Below are 23,379 nucleotides of genomic sequence, written 5' to 3' on the forward strand. Positions count from 1 at the left end.
AATGTAGTGTACATTTATACAAAACACTGCAGTGAAACCCGGCCACAAAACACAAATAATAATAATAATTTCCATTAAAACAAATTTAGAAACAAACTGGCACTGAAACCTCTGTCTGTATGAGAATAAAAGTAAAGAAACAGGCAGAGAAGGAGCTGACTGGGTGAGAGGCACTAGGAACGAAGCAGTGGTCGATTATGGAATATTAACTAACCAGTTACAGGTGAATCACTCAGCAAAAGAAACAGGCAGGGACAGGAAGTAAACCGAGACCAAACAGGGAGGTACAAAATTAAACAGAAATCAAAGAACAAACATAATAAAGATCTAAATCTCCATGATAACTCAAACACCCATCCATCCTTTTTATTTAGCACTTATCTGTTTGGGGGGGGGGGGGGGGGGCATTGGTTGAGAGGCGGGTTCACCCTGGAAGGGTCACCAGTCCATGGCAGGGCCATCAGGAGCAAGTAGGGGTTCAGTATCTTACTCAAGGAGACTTAGACATGGTCACCGGGGGAAGTGAGGCTCGAACCAGCAACCCTTCATAATACAAGCGAAAGTACAGGAATGACATTTGAGGAGTCCAAATGGGACATCACACCAAGATGGCAGCAGCCCTGTTGTCCAAAAAGCAGTTTTCCCTCTTGTGATTCTATTCTTTTTGTTGATAATGTTACTGGAATTAAAATGTCATTTTTGTACACTATTGCTGTATTCTGAACTAATAGTATTTTGTGCATTGTCTAACGACCCCCCCCCCCCCCTCCCCCCCAGTCTAGGTACGCCTCTGAGACCAGGTTGCGATGCAGCGCCGCCACTTGCGGGAGCGCTTGGATTGGTTGAAGGAGCAAGGTAGCCCGCAGAGACTGCTCCTTCCCCCGGTTCAGTCCCGTCAGAGGAAGCGCGAGGCGAGGCGAGGCGCACACACACACACACACACACTAAACACTAACACACACCCGCACATACGCATGCGAGGCTCACACACTCGCCTGGACGCGTGGAAGGAGCGACAGACAGGGACTCACCAGAGGACTTTGGAGGCGCGAGGACTAATCGGAGCATGAATCTGGCATCAGGACATCGATCCACATCCAAACCAGGTGAACCTTTCAAGTGGAAAACAAACGGACACAGATTTTAATGCAACATCCTCTCTGGCGGAGGGCGCACCCGCCTCTTGCTCCATAAACTATCACGGTTCTCATCAGGGCTGGATATATTCTCCGCTAACACGTCTCTTACGCGCGGGGTTTTGAGGGTCTATTCCTGCCTGTTTGGACCGCAGCGCACAAGCAGCGACAATTGTGTGTTTGAGCGCAATTTCTCACTGACTCGGACTTGCCTCAGAGCGGAGTTTTGGCTCCTCATGGGGTACTACGGCGCACAGACGGACAGAGAGGGAGGAAGAGTGCCGAGATCCCCGCCTGAGATGCTGTTGATGTCCTGGCTGGTGCTGTTCCTCCTGGCGGATGTTGGAGTGGCTCAAGGTAAAACTTTAAAGTGTTTTATTGATCCGTGGATTTACTTCGAGTAAAAGTTCTGCAAACTCCTGCAGGCTGTTTAAAAAAAAACAAAAAAACGAAATTCATCTTTGAGATATTTAAAAAAAAAAAAAGATAAAAAGAAGCTGGAAGTATGTGTACAGAAAATTGTGACATTTTTACGTTTATGATTTTTTTCACGATGTGATGTGGTCATGCGAAGATTTCAGCGTTGTTCAGGTGACCACACAAAATAGGAGGTAAAGGAAAATGAGAGATAAGTCACCACTGTTTCATTCAAGGAATTGGATGTGGCTTTGTGAGCCACAACTGAGCATCACATCTCCAAATGATGAAGGTTCCACTCCTAAAAACCATCCATGTAAAATCCAGGCTGCCATTTTAAACTTCAAGAATTGTTAGTGATTTAAAAAGATTTTTTTGTTTCAGAAACATCACCTCGTTAACACAAATAGAACACAAAGTCAGATCTTTGCTCCCGGATTTCCAATTTTCACACTGACAACATCTTCTGTTTGAGAGGCTGAGTGTGCCATCGGTGCATTCACACACAAAAAAAAAGTGTTGTTTTGAATGTGCGAATAAAAAGTTGAATCCAAAAAAACAACAACAGCAAGAAAATACTTTGGACATAAACACGCTCTGTAATGACAGAATCAAGTCCAGTAAAGCCATTATAGTCTTGACTGCTGCTCAGAGGAAAGGTATTTATGAGGAGTGAATAATCTTTTTTTTTATGGAGTAGTAAAGTGTGTGAGGTAATTATAAATGTAACACCTCACACGCAAACATTGACGAGCTCGAGCTGTATTTCAGTATGTTATTTTAGCCGGGTTTTTTTTTGCCTTCCGTTGTCCTTAAACTGTAACGTCAGTCGTGAAGTAAAGCCACAACACCTGAGCACCTTTCTACCGCCTGCGTCGGAGTGACTGTCAAACAAAGGGAACTGGGCGGAATGCTGTGTGGGGGTGACTGCTCAGTTTGTGTTAGATGTCAAGTGCCCCTGGAATGAGGGTAGGGTGGTCTTCTCTCTCTCTCTCTCTCTCTCTCTCTCTCTCTCTCTCTCTCTCTTCCTCCCTCCCTCTCTCTCTCTCTCTCCCTCCCTCTCTCTCTCTCTCGCTGGGATGAACTATGGCCGAACAACACCTTGCTGCTCATGCAAAAGCAACAAAATTAGAGGTCCAAGCACACATCCTAGACAGGGGACGAGGGTCTGCAAGCAGCCTTATCTAGCTGCTCCAGACCTTCATCTCACTCCTACATAGTTAATGAGGGGAGGGGGGAGAAGAGGGAGAGGAAGAAACTGCACCGGTCCGGTTTCTGAAGGGCAGGGCAAGATGACATAATACCCATCCCAGAGCCCCAGAGAGCCCCGTGTCATTGACTGAATGGGAATACGAACGAGGTCCTTCTCTGTCCATTAAGAAGTCAATACAGCAGGAGAACAATGTTTTAGCCTAATTAATGGGCTTCGTTATTTTGGGAGCACTGATGAGCTCTACTCATCTCCAAATTACTGAAGAGTCACTGTTTCGTGTTTCCATACATTAACGCATTAGAAACAGCATAGAAACAGCAAAATACAAAATAAAAGTCCTTCAGTTTGGCTAATTTTTAATGCTTGCTTGAGGTGTCTTTTTTTCTTTTCCAAAAAAAAGAGGAAAAAGTTTAACATCCATCGTCGTCTTCCGCTTATTCCTTACTGGTAAGGGTGGTGGGGGGGCTGGAGCCTATCCCAGCATCTTCGGGCGAGAGGCGGGGTTCACCCTGGACAGGTCGCCAGTCCATCGCAGGGCCAACATACAGAGACGAACAGCCATTCATACCTACGGTCAATTTAGAGAATCCAATCAGCCTAATCCCCAAATTGCATGTCTTTGGACTGTGGGAGGAAGCCGGAATACCAGAGAGAACCCACACAGGCACAGGGAGAACATGGAGACTCCACACAGAAAGATCCTGTGCTGGAGCCGGGGCTCGAACCCAGAACCTTCTTGCTGTGAGGCCACAGTGCTGACCACTGCACCACCGTGCAGCCCAAAGTTTAACATTAGAGATGTAAAACTTCCCATGTGGAATTAAATCCTCAGCATGTCCCTGTTTTTTTTTTGGTTGTAAATACCCTAGGCAACTTCTTCTTCGTCTATTTGTTAAAGTGTCATGTTGCTTATACCGCCATCTTCTGGTCAAAATTTACACTGCATAGCCTGGTATAATTCAATAAACCATCTATCCATTTTCTTCCGCTTATCCTGTTAAGGGTCGCGGGAGGCTGGAGCCTATCCCAGCGGCTACGGGCCAGAGGCAGGGTTCACCCTGGACAGGTCACCAGTCCATCTAAGGGCCAACACATAGAGACAGAAAATCCATTCACACTCACAGTAACACCTACAGTCAATTTAGAGTATCAATCAGCCTCGTCCTCTCTTGATGTCTTTGGGACTGTGGGAGGAAGCTGGAGTACCAGAGAGAACCCACACAGGAACAGGGAGAACATGCAGACTCCACACAGAAAGATCCTGAGCACGAGCCGGGGCTCGAACCCAGAACCTTGCCAGTGCTAACCACTGCACCACTGTGCCGCCTTTACTCAACCGTTTATTGGAAACAAATCCAACTTCACTTCTTGTGACATCTTTAAAGTTTTTCCTGCAAATGAGCTCAAAACACGACTACGCTCCGCATGGACCACCTGAACACCACCACACATTCTAATTTGTATTTTTGTTACATTTAATCTGGCTTTTGTACTGTATTTTCACTCGGTGACTCTCCTCTCTCATCTCTTCTATCCGGTGGGGGGGGGGGGGGGGGGGTTGTTGCTCATTAACCTGCTGAACCCTTGACAAAGGAGACAGGTTGAGACAGATAGAGGCTGGAAACTGCCGGAGAGGTATAGCCGAGTGACAGCAGCCTGATTGGAAAGGTGCAGGCGCAGATGTACTTCTGGTCACTTCAGCACATTGTTGTACAGTATATGTTGTAAAAGTTAATGGAGGATGTCCATTTGATGTGGCAATACGTGGAATACTTACAAGGAAGAACGAAAGAAAAGGAATGTTCTGTGAAAAGTAAGTTGAAGTATTTTTCCTTTGGGGGGAGCAGTAAATGCAAAAACCATTTGTAGTTCTAATGGGATATAGAGGATATGAGGATTTATTACAAGCTGTGATCGTATGTGGCTGATATTGTTTTCAACTTTGTGCATGTGCGTGTATGTGTGTTTGAGAGAGAGAGTGTGTGTCATCAAGGCAAAATGTGGCCCTGGAGAACTGGAACAGCAACTACTATTGGATGTTTTTTTTTTCTTCGTTAGCACTTAGCTAAATTAGCTAAATTAGCTTTTAAATATCTGCCTGCGGTGGATACATTTTGGAGTTGAGCTCTAACATGAAGTTTTGAAAAATGGGTGTGGTCTAAGAACGGTCGGCCTCCCTCCCTCCCTCCCTCCCTCCCTCCCTCACATACACATTTATTTTATCTTTTGAACACTTACACACGTTTATATGAGATCAAAATGAAACCAGCGTTTGAAATTGTGTGTGTGTGTGTGTGTTACATCTTTGAGAAAACTCTTTCTAGTGATGTGTATCATGTTACTTTTTTCTTCTCTTATTTTATTCTCCTTTCTCAGCTGATATCCTTTTTCACGTCAATGCTCACACACTGTTAGGTGACGGTGGGCATGCCCCGGGTGCTTGGCCTTTCTGAGATTAGTTCAGTTTTTCCACAGTGCTGTTCTTCTCTCTCTCTTTGATGATGTGTCCTCTGAGGGTTGTTTATGGATGGAATAGTTAAAGGATCTTTTATGTATATACTTTCTAAAATATCGTGACTCACTGCACCTTCAGCTATTCTGCACAACAACACTCTTTGCGACTGAACTGCTCTAAGAATGCCAGTACACGTGAATGTTTTCTTTTCCTCCTTCTATCGTTATTATTCTTACAGACTTCCCCGTGGCCTGACAACTGGCTCCTTGGTGGGTGGGGGGTTTGGGGTGTCAACATTACGACCATAGTGGGCATTCTGTAATCATGGCCTGTATGCACAATGAGCACACTGTGCACCAGGAGCAGCACATGTAAATTTCCTCCTATGATAGCAGCTTTACCAGCCAACTGGTTGTAGCTTTCATTCTGACAAACCTTAAGAAAAGTGTTATAATATAATTGAAGGAGATTAAAATTCAGTATCTCTCTCTCTCTCTCTCTCTCTCTCTCTCTCTCTCACACACTGAGGAAATAGGGCAATGCAAACACTGTGTCAGAATGGTTTGACAACGCTGCTCAGGGTCCGAGGTGTATGCCAGTTTCTAGCTGAGCTCCAGAAAGAGTGTGTGTGATAATTACTGCGTAAAGTTGCTGCTGAGTTTGCTTCCCTGCACTTAATGCCATATGCAAGCAAGAAAAGAAAATATGTGTGTGTGTGTGTGTGTGTGTGTGTGTGTGTGTGTGCATATGTGTGTACATACACATATATGTATATGAGGAGGATCTATCAAATCTCAGTTGTGACCCTGCCTACCCTATCCCTACCTGGGGATATTCTATGACATACATCTATATCTAGCTCTCTGTCTGTCTATCACAGAATATATTTAACTAGAAGTCTGACATTTTAATGCTCTAAATTAAAGCTGCAAACAGGGATGAGCAGGCCCTTGCACCCCCGCATGATATTTGGAGGCAGATTAATGCATCCACAGTGGCGTGAGTACCTTCCTGCATCCACTAGGTGCTGCTAGAGAACACACACTTACTCTATATCGGTGTTCACCTCTTAAAGATGACGGGGTTTGACTGAAATGAAATGATACCTGTTACTTCCTGTGAGCACTAGATGGCACTATGACTTGAATTTAGTTTTGTAGTTATTTTCACGTTTGGACTCTCATCAAACATTTTTTAAAATATTCACAGTCGCCACAGTTTTTGAGGTGTTTCTGATCACATATGAGATGATCTGGTTGACCCACTAGGAGCAGTCCATTAAAGAATTAAAAAAAACAAAAAAACATTTTGTTTCCTATTGCCATTAGATAGCACTATGACTAATCTGAAAATGGAATGGGTTCAACCTCATCCTTGGTCCATTCTATACCACCTCCAATAAGAAAATTGGCCTCATAGTTCTTGTGTAATCCTGTCAGCAGTCACAGAGATCACGACCTCCTCGGCTGAGGTAATAATTCAGATTTAATGGAACTTTTATTTCCCTATGATGGTCTTAATGTTGTATTGTTTTTTTAAGTGCTCCCTCTACCGCAGTCATGTAAGTCTGGTGAAAAAAAACCCCAACAAAACCCCCAACTAAATCCTTATATTATACTTTTGTTTTGTTTACCTAAAATCACTCAAATTTAAAGACATTCCATCTAATCAGGCCCTGAAAACCCACCAGTTTAATTTGTGTGCAGCAACAAGCTCTAAACTCCTCTTGGTGACGTCAACAGCCCTGATTGTAGCTCCTGATTCCTATGTATTTAGTTGCCATCCTATATAAGCGGTTCACCCCTCCAAAAAAAGACGTCAGTGTTTATTATGTCGTGGAAAGATGCCTTTTTAGTGTGTAACCTAGCAAATGTTGCTTTTCTAAATGAGGTCTCTCATGTTGCTGCTGTTGTGAAAGAAGACTAAAATAAGTATTCCTGTATATTCGTCCTTTCCTGAGGGCCATCGCTAGGACGCAAAAAAAGCAACAACCAAAAAAAAAAAAAATTAGCGGACAGGAGATGAAGCTGTAAGGTAGCGAGAGGGGTGAAAGTAAGATGTGGAGGTAGGACATGGACGGACAGGAGTGGGAGAAAGAGAGGGAAAGTAGAGAGTGTCATTAATCACCCAGTGTGACACTTTCAACTACAGGGGAGCTTCTCAGTGCTACATTCACTTCTATTAGCAGTCCATTAGCAGAGCTGGGCACAAGTAGCAGCAATTGACAGACAGGCCTGTGACGGAGTGGCCGACCTGTGTCCCTACACCACCAGCACCAGCACCAGCACCAGCACGAGCACCAGCACCAGCACCAGCGAGCATGTGTGCTCCAGGCTCTTTTGTGGAGAGAAAGAACCCAAATAATTACTTTGACATTTTGTGGCAAGTTTTCCTTTTTTGAAAATAATAATATTATATAAAAAGTCCTTTTTTTCTTTTTTTGGACTAGCTGGGAGATAATGACTGTTAAGATGATGACGATTATGATGATGATGGTGATGGTGGTGGTGATGGTGGTGACCTGATTTCCTACGTGTGATATCCCCTCTGGCAGAAAAATGGCTCTTCAAAGTTGAGATGGCTGATGCATTAGAGGTACATTTCATTTCTCATTCAAAGGCTTGTTGGCCTCTTAGTAACCAAGAGCCCTGTGATTACAGGACCCCAGCCAAGGGGTGTGTGTGTGTGTGTGTGTGTGTGTGTGTGTGTGTGTGTGCGCGTGTGCAGACCACTGTCCCTGCTCTTGATCTACAATTCATTCATGATTAGAGATCAGAGGCGATACTCAGAAATCCAGGATTGGGGGGGGGGGGGGGGGGGAGGATATAGAGAGGAGGACACAGCCAAAGGGGGGTGGGGGTGGTGGGGTTGGTGGAGGGTGATTACCAGTTAAGTGGCCCTTCTCATGCCATTATAAGCAGCAGGGCTGACGGAGCACATCATGAGTGAGGATAAGTACACACTCCACTCTTGCCCTTTAATTTGGCATCATGGCCTCTCCTGCTGGTGCTCAGCTTCTAATGTCCTGCATTTTTGTGTTCCTAACAGGAACTCAGTCAAGGACATGTGTCATTACAAACGAAGGTAACTACCTCACAGGGGTAGAGGAAGTAAAACATTTAAAATAATGAAAAGTGGCTGCAAGGAACTTGTAGTTTTAAAAAGTCTCATTGTAGAATTCAATTAAATGTATATCACCACCACAGCGACCTCAGCCAAACTCAATGTAAAAAAATGGAGATTTTTGCCACAGATCTGCACCAACATTTATTGGGTTCATCCTCGGCTACCCCAACCCCCCCACCCCCAATATTTGCAGTATTGCATAGACATGAGCCTGCATGTATTCAGACGACATTTCAAGCTGACTTTCGTGCGGCTCTATTGTAGCTGATATAACCATCAGAGAAGAGTTAAAAAAAGGATATCTTGTACTGCTGCCATATATGCTATTCTACCTAGCAAAGAGGATTAGGCTGCAAAATAGGCAGAGTTATGGAGGATTTGAGATGCTGCCGGGATGCTGCTACTCTTGTGTATACACACAGACACTATAAAAAGCTCAAAGTGCTGCTGAGCAGTGAAAGGCCAGGTCAGCAGGAATACTGCCGTTTGCTCGGCGTCTTTTAACTTTGTTCCCCGTAGCTTGGACTCGCTGCGTGGACCAACCCCTGGCCATCTGCATAGTTACCAAATACAACATGACGAGAGAAACTTGTGTTTTAGGGCCAGAAGTGTAGCATGTGTTCTTACCCTCAGGTGAGCTACTGCTAATCCTCCAACTTTTAAATAACATATTCTCATGTTGCTTCTTATTTTGATATTAAAGGTAGTGTATAAATATGTATATATGTTCCGGTCTGAGGAGAAAGGCTCACGGAGGCGCTACTGAGGTGGAAAATGATTGAGATGATATCAACAGTGACTCATAACACCTGAGTCACGCACGCACTGTGGAGGCGTCGGCAATCACCTGAATTTTCACGTCTCTATGGAAATCCTACGTTCTGGGCAGAATGGAAATACAGCTGCTGTGTTCTGACTGTGATTGACAAAGCTAAACCCTTAATCCTGGCTTTGCCCTGTCTTGTGCTCAGAGACGAGCCTCACTAGTGGAAATGGGACTGAAGCAAATGTATAAAAGCCCCCACCCCCCTTCCCTGAAGAATAGGGAGCTGTGTTCATCTGCAATAAGTAATTTGCCAAGCCGGGTGTGTGTGTATTATGTTAAACCCTCAAGTGGAAACATCCATATACACATTTATATACCTGCAGATGGAGACTGTTCTCCTCATATTTTGTTGGTGAACGTGTCACAGCCCTGCATTGTGATGAAGGATGGTGGTTTCCAGACGCCATACTAATATCTGGCCGGGGTGGGGTTGTGGTCTATGTATGTCAGCAGAACAGCAAGAAAGGGGAATAAGGAGGGAGGAGAGGGTGGAGGTGCATGGGACCACTGTTCTCCAACCCCCCCCCCCCCCAACTGAAACATGAGAGGCAGGAGACCCATGCTCCCCATTTCCTGTCTCCACTTTATCAGCATCTTGGTCTCTGTTATTTCTGTGTGTTCTTAAAGCATCCGATGAAAGCCCAGCCACAGATAAATGTTTGTTCCTCCTTGTTTTTTTTTTTTTATGAGGTTCCAATGAGGGACATTACCCCCCCCCCCCCCCATGTCTCCCTCTTTTTTTCCCTTCATTCCTGCGTCTGCTTTGAGATGCCACAAGAGAAGTTATAGCCTCTGGTTTACATTATGGATCCTTAAAGATGAGCTTATAGGGTGCCTAAAAGGACAATGTTTGCTCTTGTTCTTTAAGAGAGGTTAAGTTTTAGAAGACATTAGCCAGAGGGCAGGAGACGTTTTTGGACCCCGTTAATTCTTTTGTTCACTTTTTAAGCTGTGAAATGAGTAAAGAATGAATACAGTTTGAAATAACATGGATTCATAAAATAAATTTGGTACATGTTAAGTAACCTAAACTTAAAAAAACTGAATCTGACACACGTATTGTTTTAATGAACAATGTGAGATTTTCAGCATCAGGTCTGGGCCGTAGAATGATAATTATTGCAATATTCGAAATATAGAAGTGTTCAATTTTTTTTTCAGCCTTAAATCATCTTATTTTGAAAGGTTCCTGCAAGTTTTGACCGACTGTTTATGAGCTTGTCTGTTTATGAGCTAGTGGGGCTGACATCACACACACACACGCACACACACATACAATTTCTGAAATTCTCAACGATATATTTTTAACTCAGAAATATTCAGGTTTAGCTCCAGCAGTAGCATGCGTAACCTGTAACTGCCCCTCAGCGAAGTAAATGAAAGACTCTAACTTGTATGTAGGAAATAATTGATGTATTTGTGTTCAAGAATCAGAACAGCAGTTAAAAGTCCTTGAATAATTATTCGGAGCTTGACATGTAGCTTTCTAATTTCCATTAACACATTAGAACAAAGTCCGGCTGGTTCTTTTAATTAGATAGTGAACTCCAACCTAGATTTCATTGATTTTCTGTGGAATGATCACACTGACCTTTAGTGCGGATCTAGCAGTAATATTCCTTGAAAAAAACCTTACTTAATTTAACCTCAATGCAATATTTCATCTCCAACTAATACAATGTGATTCTGTTTTCTGAACTTCCTGTCCTAGCTGCGGCGTTGTGCATACGCGTCTTTGTGTGCACATGGTCTTGTTTGTCTGCATATGGAGACGGTGTGTATGTGTGTGTTTATTCAATAATAACAGAGTCCGAGAAAGTCTGTTTCAGATAAATCTGTGCGAATACCAGACCCATTCATCCCCAGGAAATCAATCTTTCTCATAATTCCCCTCATTTTTCTCCCATCTGTTATCTACAGAGCTGCCAAGCAGACTTTTAAACAGAGCAGACTATTAACAGGGGTGGTGGTGGCAGTTGTTGGGGGGGGGGGGGGGGCTGGGGCAGATTTAAATGTGTGTCAGAATGCCTGTAAAGTTGTTGTTTTTACTGAGTTAAATGGGGTGCTAAATTAAAGCTTCACTATTGGTACGCAGTGATTAATCTGCTTCCTCCATGTTGTTCTGAGCAGGGAAGACTCTAAACGTGTCCTTAAAGTCAGGGATTCTTCTTAATAAAAATAGCTGTTGGAGGCATGTGATGAATGGGCTTTTTTTTTAACGTGTGTGTGTGTGTGTGTGTGTGTAATTACCCTGTACAAGTCCCAGCAAACACTGTGGAATTTATCATCAGCAATTTGGAAAAAACGTTTTGTTTTGTTTGGTTTTTTTGTCTCTAAAGAGCTAAAGTTTCAGAGGAGTCTACACGCCAGGCCCCCAACACCCTCCTCTTCATTTTGGGCTTTGTTACTGCGGCTTTGGTAATAGTTTGCAACTTGAATATTGCTGTTGGGTGTCAGCACTTTCCAATGTTTGTACAAGCGTGTGTTTGTGAGCCTGTGTGTGTGTTTGTGAGCCTGTGTGTGTGTATGTGTGTGTGTGTGTGTGTGCCATATCTCTAAGATCAGCCCCCAGTGACCTAAGTACTGGCAGACTGTATTTAACTGGGTCAAGCTCAATGGGTCTCATTTAAATGGGGCCCAGACAGAAGCCCCACGGTGAGAAGTTACTTTATGACTTAACATGTAAAGCACACCGTGGAAGCTGCTACAGTTTGTTGCCTGAAACTGTATTCTTCTTCTTCTTCTTCTTCTTCTTCTTCTTCTTTGTCTTCTTCTTCTTCTTCTTCTTCTTCTTTGTCTTCTTCTTCTTCTTCTGTATCTTGGAACTGGAGGTTTTTAAAAATCTGCCCCCCCTCCCCCAAAAAAAGAAAAGTATATAAATAAAGAGATTCCTAGCAGAGAATAAATGGCACTTTGATTTGTGTGCGTTCTTCGGTTAATTAATGCCACCGAGATGAGGTTGTTTGACAGTGAGCGCTCGGCGTAGCTCTGAAAGTTCAACCGCTGGAAATGTCAGAATTATTAATGAGTCTTAAATTGTCAGTCCATGCTTGTCCTACATGATGTTCAGACAAAAAAGTGATTGAGAATGGCTGAACGTGTGCTTCCTCTAATCCATTAAGAAACATCAGCAGTGCGGTACATGAATGCGAGTCTTGAATCCCCCCCCCCCCACACACACACACACACACACATACACACACCACTCCCATTTCCAGGAGTTTGCTAAACAGTTGGCAGAAGGTGAATAATGGATGTTGTGATGATTGTTGTCAAAGAGAAAGCAAATGCTGAGCCCCCCCCTCAAACCCCATCCCCCTGTAAACCAGGTCAAATATCTATTTTGTGTACAGATGAGAGTTCTTGCTTGGAATTTCTACAGTAAACACAACTTTTGTTTGCTGTTTAACCTCCATAGGCTCCCAATCTGTTCAGGCATGGCACAGAAAATACTGGTACAGACAGTAGTAGAGCATGTGGGCCCCTCTGGACTGGAACAGCTTTTGGACGGGTTTTGGTCTCTGTGATTGTATTTTATCATATTTATGCCTATATGCATTATTATGTATTTGATAAAGTCAAATGTCAAATAATTCATTCATTTAAAGTGAATACACTTTCAGTATCTGATGGTTTGAATCATCATACTTAGTATGTTGCTGCTATTTGATTGATTTAAAGATTATTGTCATTTTCGTGGAAGAAATCGTTTTGTTTTTTTGTTTTTTTTTCATTTCCCCTGGAATTTTGACGTGTGAACCAAATCATTCCTCAATTTTTTGTTTTTATGGCATATTAATTGGTGTTTATTTGTATTGTTGGTCTGGATAAAGTGCTGTTTGTCTTTATTTTTTGATTTTTCATGCATAGAGAGCTTTCAGGACTGTACGTTGATGTGATGTGTACTCAAGAAGATTATTTTTATGGAACTCTGTTTATTATTCCTGCTGAAATATTTGGTTTTAAATCTGTGGAGGAACATTAACTTTCATTTTGTCTGTGAGCTTTTTTTTCACTGTGCCATTTGGCAGAAAGGACTGAAGGACATGGTAACAACACAGCAAAAAAAGTTTTACAGCATATTGTCTCAAAAATGAACTCCATGCATAATGGAGACAGAGAAAAGCGTGACAGGCTGCTAAATGCAAGGATGCCAAACGAACTCTTTGGGGTCTTGGCCACTTGATTCGGCGTGCTGGAGCCTCAGATATCTAAAATGATTTTGAAAAAAAAATCCTGCGTAAATTCATGTTCTGTAAGATGAGGATGAACAAGGTGATAATCGAATGTCTGTTTCTGCATCGGAATTCCTATTGGAGGCTGGAAATGGGCATGACTTCCAACTAACGCTAACTTTTAAATCACTTTTGTTGAAACTGAATTGTGACGTTGCAGCTCGCCACAACGATATTAAAGGGGACAGAAATAATAACACATTTCCAGTGAAGCATCTGCTTCTGTCTTTTATTCTGCGTAATTTTCTGCAGACATTTTAGGGATTCCGGATGCTCACTTATGCTGATGATGTAACGATGTCGAATTATAAAGAGTTGCGGTACCGTAAAGCCAAAACAAACACACTTAAATAGAGTTTTGACTTTAGTTCATTTTTCAATAGCACTTAAATAAATCTGTTACAGACATAATGATCAATGAGTGCTTTTCCCGTCACTGGTAACTAAGACCCGAGGGGGTTAAACCAGACACTGGCGTAACCTCCTGTACTATCCAGTGTGATTGACATTGTTTATTTAACCAGACTGAATGCGCTGGCCTCAAGTACCGACCGTTACCGCGAATATCCCGAGTCCGACAACCTACCCATCAGTTTTCCTGCGAGCACAGTAGAAGGTTTTGTATAGAAGAACCTTCTTTCAAGAAAAAGTTGTTGGAAAAATGAGATCTCCACTTGGAAAAAATGAGCAGGCTTAGTAAGATGACAGGCTTGTTTCTCTAATTCCAGGCCTCTGTAAACTAGAACCCAATACAGTTCACCAGCTGCACTGCAGTCAGCGCACTACTGTAAACTGATACGCCATAATGGCCCGCTGCAGATATACTGGAGCATGTGCAGCGGAAACCGATAATTCAGTAGTGACACACCATGCATAGGGGTTCCCATGGTTTTTAGGCTGACACGAGGTAAGCTGATCTGTCAGGTAAGAGCTGAGGAGGGGGGGGTTTAGGCCAAAGAGAAGAGTGTGTGTGTGTGTGGGTGGGGGGCAACGCCGGTTAATGTCTGGTGTGTAAAGGAAGCAGCAGCCCGCCGGTAAATCATCCCTCCTGATGAGTTTCCTCCAGTAGCTGCTTGGTTAAATCTTACATTCCTCACTCTTGGAAAGCTGACTAAATCACTGGATTTGTGTTTGTTTTTACAATTCTGCAAAGCTTTCTGTTTGCGGTTATCAATGTCTTAAAACACCAAAATTAGCAGCACTTCACCAGGATGAACCCCCCCCCCCCTTAACAAAAGCATTGATATTGTCCAGAGGAAGAGCAGAGGGAGAATGAGGTGGAGACGAGATTGTAGAGCCGCTCTCAGAAACTGTGTGGCTTCTTTTTTCTTTACCCGCAGGATGAGCAGGCTGAGAGCATCCAGGATTAAGGCATATTAACTTACAGCTATTCTCAGTTGCTTTGTGTGGCTTTTTTTGTTTTTGTTTGTTTGTTTGTGGAAAATGGGCACACACAAAAAAAAAAATCCAAAAGAAAAATCTGGTAAACAAAACCAATATTGAACAAACCATTGCACCATAAGGATTGGGAAAAGCCTGGTGGAAGCGCATATTTACATTCTCCTGTAATTTTCCGGGGGAAAATTATTGTAATCTGAACCATTGTGTTGCTTTACCGTGGAAAAACCAGATACCAGCACCGACCTGGTTTTAGGTTTTTAGCCTGCCATTTGTTCTCCTTGGCAGATGGGCCTTTTTAGTTGAGGGCATGAGAAAAACAAGCTGGAACATTTTACACTTCGGCCTCAATTTATGCTCCTTTTTTTTTAACCATAGTTTGGTTTAGTACCAGCATGACAGAATGCAGTATGGAATCTCACCAGGGCATGTCAGCGGTCACTCCCTCAACACGGACCAGCCAAAGCGCCTGTGACACGTAGAGGCCCGTAACAAGGCGTCGGACGAGAGGGGAGGGGACGACAAAAGTGATCAGCGGTTTGACTGATGTGTCACATTTAGAGAATGTAAGCTGTCTAACATCCATCAAGTTTTTTTTTTTTTTGCTTTCCTCTGCTCAGCCCGTCTCTTCCAACAGTCATTTCTGTTTCTCCCTTCTATTCTACTCTGTTAGAAGAGTCTGGGTGTCAGATCAGGAAAAAAAAAACCTGCCAGAGCCTATAACAAAGAGAGATTTTGTAAAGGCTTACAAGATTATTTGTTGCAGCATCCCCCCCCCCCCCCCCTTACACACAGACAATCTATGTCCTTTTGTATCGCGGGTGGTCTCTCGGGAGGAAAGCAGACATTTTAATTAAATCAGCTGCAAACAGCAGTAATGCTCTGCCCCTCCGAAAACTCACTCATCTCACTTCAGTGATACAATTACCAGTCGTGCTGCACTGCCCATCTTGTTGTCATTATATGTGTTTACATGAGAGGGAGGTGTTTACTGTGGAAACTGGGACCCCCCCACCACCACCACCACCACCGCCGCCCCCACCTCCCTCCCTTCTGCTGCTCATTTAACTTTGGGAGAGAAAAGCTGCTGTGAGATTTAATTTATTTATTATCTCTGGAAAAAGAGTTATAATGATTCTCCAAGCAGCATCTAAATCCCTCATCCCCCGGCCACCGTTCCCCGGAGATGAGTGGCTGCAGCTTTAGTGGCTATAATGGCTCCGCACGGATGTTTGTACAGCGGCGAGGATGCATCAAACGACTCCTGCAACAAACCAAAAGTAACAGTAGAAGTGTAGGCAGATTTGTCGAACATTTTAAATTCCCTTAGTTTAGTTTCTTAAAAATAATCTCTTCATGTAATATGCACAAGAACTGAAGTTTGATAACAGAAATAAAGTCTGATCTACAAGATGGTTTTTTTTCTGTAATTCCAAGAGAATAATTCAAGCACTTTCTCTAAGGATACTTATTTTGATATTCTAAATAAATCTGCTTCTCTTTTGAAAGCTCCTTTTTTATATAAGCACAATGAAGTCTATAGAGTAAAAAGAAGCAAAGAATAAAGAAGAAGTGATTTTTTTTTTTTGCAATTGCGTACACAATCAGTCTCTTGAATTGCATTGGACTTTTCAAGCGAATAAATCAAATCATTTGTTCCGTGTTTCATATATTTAAGTACCCGCCCACCACTGCTCTTGTATCACCGCGGCCTTCTAGTGATAACACTGCCTCACTAATCTTCCTGATGGTCACATTACCTTTTCAAGCCCCAGCACTCTGTTTTATTGCAGTAGCATCATGCGCCGTGTTTTAACCATTGTTTACTCCACAACATGCCACTTGTTATCTTCAGCAACAAATGGCCACGTCTTAACCAATCTCATCTGGCTTTTGTCTGCTTTTTTTCCCCCCCGCCTTTGTCCAATGGATGAGAAGCCATTTAGTGCAAGGGTCATGGTTGTAATTGACAGCCACCACTAAACAAATCTGCCCAGGCTCGGCGGTGCACCCGGCCCACCTCCCGTCCCTCCCGTCCCCTCCCGCTCCTCTAATCTAACTAATGCACCCGCGTGTGTGTGCTGGAAAGTGAATTAAGCATCGAAAACTCAATACCTGATCCATCTGACAGAGCTGCCTGCATGCACATTAGCAGTTTCTCTGCAGCCTCCGTAATTGTATTACACAAGTTGGCCGCTCTAACGATCAGGCCTTACACACACTTACACACTTATACACACTCTCCCATGTTGTCGTTAATCGCTGCCTTCGCCGGGCACCCCCCGCGGGCGTGCAACGGGCCAAGAACAGAACGATCAAGAAGCAGGATGATGAGGCGAGTAGTTCAGCCGTCCCTCAAGGCTGACATGAAATGAAATCATAGTGTCTGCGTGTGTATGAGTGTGTGTGCGCGCGCTTTACAATTGTCATATTTCACTGCATCTTCTTTTGTATTTAAAGCTCTCTTGTCTTGGTATCAGCCTCTTTGCTTTCGAATCAGGGACTTTTCTGGCAACTCCTGCTGTGTGGCCCTGTTTCTATTTTTGCCCTCCTCTTCTCTGTACTGTCAGCATTCCTGGGCCTTTCCAGGCACCAGGAAATGATAAGATGAGCTTCTACTCCTCCCGACTCATCTCCCTCGACCTATACAGACCTGGGCAAGGTTAGAAAAACACGTCTCTATGAAGTTCTTTCATCTAAACCACATTAAGATAAGCTGGACGAGGCCCTCAGCAATCTAGACTCATCACTGTGTCTGTTACAGACACACTTCGTTCTCTGTAAAGACTGTACTCCATCAAAGTGTGTGCTCTTTATCACCGAGAAGGAAGGAAGGCTAGGGAACAAAATAGACTGAGAGGCTGATTAAAAAGGGCTTGTTGAGTTGATTTGCTGCATGTTGCCATGCAAACAACCATTCGCCCCGGTCTCACTAATGGAGACTTCACTTTGAATCCAGGTTGAAGCTATTTAAAATTTTATTCCTTCTAACAGGCTGATTTATGATGATGAGTCTCGGACTCTTTCCACTGCGACAGGACATCACAAAGAGGCGAGGGAACTAAATATAGCGAGGGCACGGAGGGACTGGCTACAGGCATGGGAGAATCCAGGAGATAGATGGTGAAAGATGACCTCCCTGTGTAGCCCGGCTCAAGGCCGACAGTGTATACAGATGCACTGTGTAGTCCGAAGGACCCCAGTGACTTCCATTTAACCACTAACCCTCACCATTTTCTGTCCAGGGTACTGTGATACCCTACCTGCCAGATGACACTCTTGATCCTATATGCCTGAGAAAAAGTGTGTGTATAAAAACCCCTCAGGGAGAACTTGTCACTGAGTGGGTCACCAGATATGCCTCTGTGTGTGTGTGTGTGTGTGTGTGTGTGTGTGTGTGTGTGTGTGTGTGTGTGTGTGTGTGTGTGTGCGCGTGCATGACAGAGGAACAGCAAAGAGCTGGGATGGACAGTTTTATCACTCTTATCTGAAAGGTCACTCCATCATTGTCAGACTGCACTGCACTTTGCGGAACTTCCTGTGGTAAACCGGACCGACAGAGAGAGTAAAGGTTGATTAGTCTTGAGGTCTCAGTGGTCTTCAGTGGAAAAAAAATCCCTAAAAGTCAATGAAGAAAATGTCAATTAATGTCCGCATACATTGTCTTATGGTTATACTTGCATGGAAATCTAACCAGATTACGTCAATGCGTAATGCGTAGGTGTCTCTACCTTCCCTCCATCTTAAGGCCGTGTGCCCACCAAAATATTTTTCTTTTGTCCAGCTGAAAACACCAAACTCTCTTATAAAAGTACCCAGCTGGAAGTGCTTTGGAGGCACAGCGTTTCGCCCCCCTCCCTATCTTGAGACGCTTTGGTTTCTATGAGACGGAATATCTGCAGAAGTCAAAAATGTCCACTGGCCCTTTGCTCTGTATGAATTAAAAGCTGAACTGGAAAGAGAGAGAAGATTGACCCGCTGGTGTGTGTGTGTGTGTGTGTTTGCTCTTGATGTGTCCATTGTGGTTGTTTGCCCCACCCCTCTTCCACTGTGATTGGATGGTTGGTACTCAGTGGCGAGCGCTAGCTTTTTACTCGAATGTAAACATCTTCCAACTCTCGACAACCAGAATTAAACACATCAGTCGCTTGTGACATTAACTGTAGAGTATGAACACATTGCAAAAAAACCCAAAACCAATTTATAAAGCTGCACTCATGCAGGATTTTTCTAGTCAGGTCATTTCCATCTCCTCACACACTTCATCAGGATCTACCTTTCCACCCCAGTTAAGTTTAAACACAGATACATTATATTTCCATTGATGTATAATCAAGCTATTCAGCAGATATGCATCTATCAGGAGGAAGGAAGGGATGTGAGGAGCAAGGGAATGTTTTAGGAAGTGTAAATGTGAGTTAATGATTGTGTTAATTAAGTCTGGGAGCACCATGATAATCAGGGTGAGACAGAAAGGTGTGCCGTTGTCTTCCTGTGTCCTCTGTGAACAAGCCAAATCTCTGAGCGACACTAATCCTGTTGGTTCTGCTGGTTATCCCTCGTCGTCCTCCTCCTCCTCCCATCATGTCTCAGCAGGTATTCCTCAGCTGCCAAAGGTCCTTTCCTCTGACATCCATCCCGTTTTCCCACTCATCCCTACCTCATCCCTTCCTCATCCAACAGCACTGTTTGTTTTCACTCTTGTGTCTCCATGACATTCGCCACAGTAATCCAACTGAGAGCTCTTCAGAACCTGGGGCTGAGGTTCTGTGGGGTTCAGGCATTTCCATGGGGATGGCATGGTTTCCTAATTAAGCTCATTAAATCTTGTTATTAAAGCTTGTTAAATCTCATTCTGACACAGCGGTACAGATCCTGGTGTCCAACTCAACTAATTCACTCACTAATACACTCTTACAAACATGCACACTCACGCTCTAAACTCACCAGTCGTATGTGCTTTGGGAATAATTAATACACTCAATAAGCCCTGCTGTGTTCCCTGCTCCTGGATTTGAACGGGGTGACGCGTTACGTGAAATACATCAATTACAGAACACCACTGGAGCTCGTCTCACTGTTATGATATACAGACATTTGGGTAAAATGATTTATGGCTTTAGTAATAATATTCTTGTATTGTAAAATCAAAGATACATTTACTGAACATAATTATGTTCTAAGTAGGTTATATTGTTTGTTTGTTTTTTTATCACCGCCTGAATATAATTTAGTGTGATATCAATAAAAACAAAAGATATGTAAAGCTGTTCTTGCAGGTTTCATCGCATTTTTTTAATGATTTTATTTGATTAGAAGCTGCTGTTTGTTATTAAGAATGAATTACCAAGAATATGAAGAAGTGGTAGGGAGCAGCATGGCTCAGAGGTAGAGTGGCTGTCTAGCAACTGAAGGGTCGCCGGTTCGATCCTCATTTCCCTCGCTGACCATGTCCAAGCTCCTGATGACCCTGCGACGGACTGGTGACCCGTCCAGGGGGAACCCCGCCCCTCGCCCAATGTCAGCTGAGACCCCCACCCCTATTGGATAAGTGGTATAGAAAATGGATGGATGGTTAAAGAAGCAGTGTCCATACACTATTACCCAGTCCCATGAAATATCCGGCTTTGCTGATGCAGAGTTGATGTGAGTGATGTGAGGTTAGGCTGAATAGGAACTTGGAAAAACAAGTAGAATAGTTCCCTGAAATTACAGGAAATAACATATCACATATCATTCATGAATGATATGTTTGTGCCACAGGAAATGTTTCAGTGAAGAGAAAAGTCTGGGGAATACTTCACTTTATTTCTCACACAGACACACACACAAACACACGCACGCAGCCATGTTACTGTGTGCCCCCTGACCTCATTCTGAGTTTACACATCAATTCCAAATATTGTTCTTTGGCTGCAAGGAGGAACAGTAAACCACGATGGTTGGGGGTCTTTGGGGGGGCTGAATGGAACAGTGTGTGTGCGTGTGCGTGTGTGTGTGTGTGTGTGTGTGTGGAAAGAGAATGAGAGAGAGTGAGAGAGACTCCCGCTACAACCTGAATCAGCCTTTTGATGCTTACTGGCCTTGACACCAACAATGTGGCCTTTCACAGCCCTCACCCACCTCTGAAGAGCTATGCTGAAAACACACACACACACACACACACACACACACACACACACACACACACACACACACACACACACACACACACACAGAAACGTACTGACTTTCTCCTGCCACTTTCCCCTCAGTTTTCTGGGGTTTGCAGCTTTTGGGCACTCATTCACAAGAAATGGCCCTTCAGGTGGAAAAACCGAGTGTGCACACTGGAGGAGTTTGTGTGTTGTGGATTGTGGAACTTGAGTGAACTAAAAAAACCCATCACATTCAGTATTTTCCCAGCGGAGTCGCTGAAGCTCAAAGATCTTGTTAAGTGCTTTGCAGAAATCACATTGTAAACACCAGAGAAATCTTGGATTATTGAGTTGAGCGTGGTGATGGGTGGGTCAGAGCAAGGGCCAGCTTGTCCATTTGGGCCAAATTCCCCTCAAACAACAACAAAAAAAAGGTGACATGCATGAACTGCTTTTATCTCACTTAACAAATGATGATGATGTGTTGCTGCCAAATCCATAAACAAACAGACCGTGTTAGTGGCCATCATGGCCGCGGCTGGTCTCAGGACTGCCTTGAATTGTGTACATCCTTGCTTGATTTACAGTGTTTAATCACCATTCTGAGCATCTGTATTTGTTCTGGCTCTTCAGCTGTACTAGTTTATCTAGACATCTGAGTTCTTTCTGTCAACAGTCATCATGCGATCCATCTATGAAGACAAAGCTTGACTGGAGACCAATATCTGACTTAAAGTTATACTTCATCCAAATGATCAACATTTGTATATCAGTTAGTCAAGTCAAGTCAAGTCAATTTTATTTATATAGCGCCAAATCACAACAAAAGTTATCTCATGTCACTCTACAGGTAGAGCAGGTCTAGTACCACACTCCTTCAATGAATTTACACCCAACAATTCTCCATGAGGACTGCACGGTGGTGCAGTGGTTCGCACTGTGGCCTCACAGCAAGAAGGTTCCGGGTTCGAGTCCCGGCTCGGGCATGGGATCTTTCTGTGTGGAGTCTCCATGTTCTCCCCGTGTCTGCGTGTGTTCTCTCTGGTACTCCGGCTTCCTCCCACAGTCCAAAAACATGCAATTGGGGACTAGGCTGATTGAATACTCTAAATTGACCATAGGTATGAATGTGAGTGTGAATGGTTGTTCGTCTCTCTATGTTGGCCCTGCGATGGACTGGCGACCTGTCCAGGGTGAACCCCGCCTCTCGCCCGTTGACGCTGGGATAGGCTCCAGCCCCCCCACGACCCTTAATGTGTAGGAATAAGCGGAAGATGACGATCGATGGATTCTGCATGAGCAAGCACATCCTGCAACAGCGGCGACGAAAACCTTCCTTTAAACAGGCAGGAACGTCGAGCAGATCCAGGCTCAATGGGGACGGCCTTCTGCTTTGACCGGTTGGGGGGAAAGAGAGCAGGAGAGCGGGGCAGAGACAAAGACAGATAATGGAGGAAGATAGATAAGCAGAAAGAAAGAGTGGGATAAAGAGAGAGAGAAAGGAAGAGACTGATGGACAGACAGGGACGTAAGCAGGTGGAGCTATGGATGGTAGCTTGAGCCTCTTCAGGTCTGCAGCCTCCTCCAGCAGCACCCTGGATCTGGATATGAGGGGAGCCTGAAGGCTCCGGAGAAGAATACGAGTTAGTAATACGTATGAGTATGATTTATGTATGACAAATATAGGAGGACAGAGAAGAGTAGAGAGAAGCCCAGTGCACCATGGGAGATCCCCCGACAGTCTAAGCCTATAGCAGCATATCTAAGGGCCAGCCTAAGCAGCCCAACTATAAGCCTGATCAAAAAGGAAGGTCTTAAGTCTGCTCTTAAAGGTCAAGAGGGTGCCTGCATCCCGGACCGAAACTGGGAGACGGTTCCACAGGAGGGGAGCCTGATAGCTGAAAGTTACTTCAATGCATTTATGGAGGTTTTTCTACTGTTTGTTTTTTTTATTTTTTGTAAATCTGGATTTCAGACAGTGTCAGCCACATTCTTTTTGCAGGAAGCTTTTGACGGCAACAACAACAAAATGAAGCTAAACATCTGTTTACATACTTTTAAAAGTCAATACTTCCCACAAAGATTTGAGCTAAAAACTACCAGACTAGACTACAGGCAACACTCAGCTTGCGAATTCTGTTGAAATCCTGCCTCCCAGCTCGTTCATCGGCCAGGATTCTGCTATCTGGAAGTTATGCTGTACACCATGTAATCATTGGGGAATCTTTTGAAAATCGATCTTATTTTTCTGAAAGGTATAATTATAGACAATCTAAACTAGTTCTTCACACTCCAAATCAGTAGGGGGCAGCCTATTAGCATAAGGTTGGAAGTGTCCCCCCCAGTGTTAAAGAGTAGGACGTGCTAACTTCTTAGCCTGAGCTGAGGCTGAAACCCCTCAGTTTACTAGTTTACTATATTCCGACATTCACCACT

General features: G+C 43.8%; 1 protein-coding gene across 3 annotated transcripts in view; it reads left to right on the plus strand.

The window, feature by feature from the left end:
* Positions 1–826: 826 nt before the first annotated feature.
* Positions 827–23,379, plus strand: part of unc5cb (unc-5 netrin receptor Cb) — a 122,683-nt gene continuing 100,130 nt past the window's right edge. For all 3 annotated transcript variants that reach the window (XM_086187288.1, XM_086187290.1, XM_086187293.1), the window contains exon 1: positions 827–1,493. In XM_086187288.1, coding sequence (XP_086043414.1) covers positions 1,373–1,493 — 121 coding nt within the window. In that variant the 5' untranslated portion in view covers positions 827–1,372. The remainder of the gene's footprint in view (positions 1,494–23,379) is intronic.

Source organism: Aulostomus chinensis, chromosome 19, assembly GCF_037954235.1.
Source record: "Aulostomus chinensis isolate RoL2024-O1b breed Wild chromosome 19, RoL_Achi_v1.0, whole genome shotgun sequence".
NCBI classification, from domain to species: domain Eukaryota; kingdom Metazoa; phylum Chordata; class Actinopteri; order Syngnathiformes; family Aulostomidae; genus Aulostomus; species Aulostomus chinensis.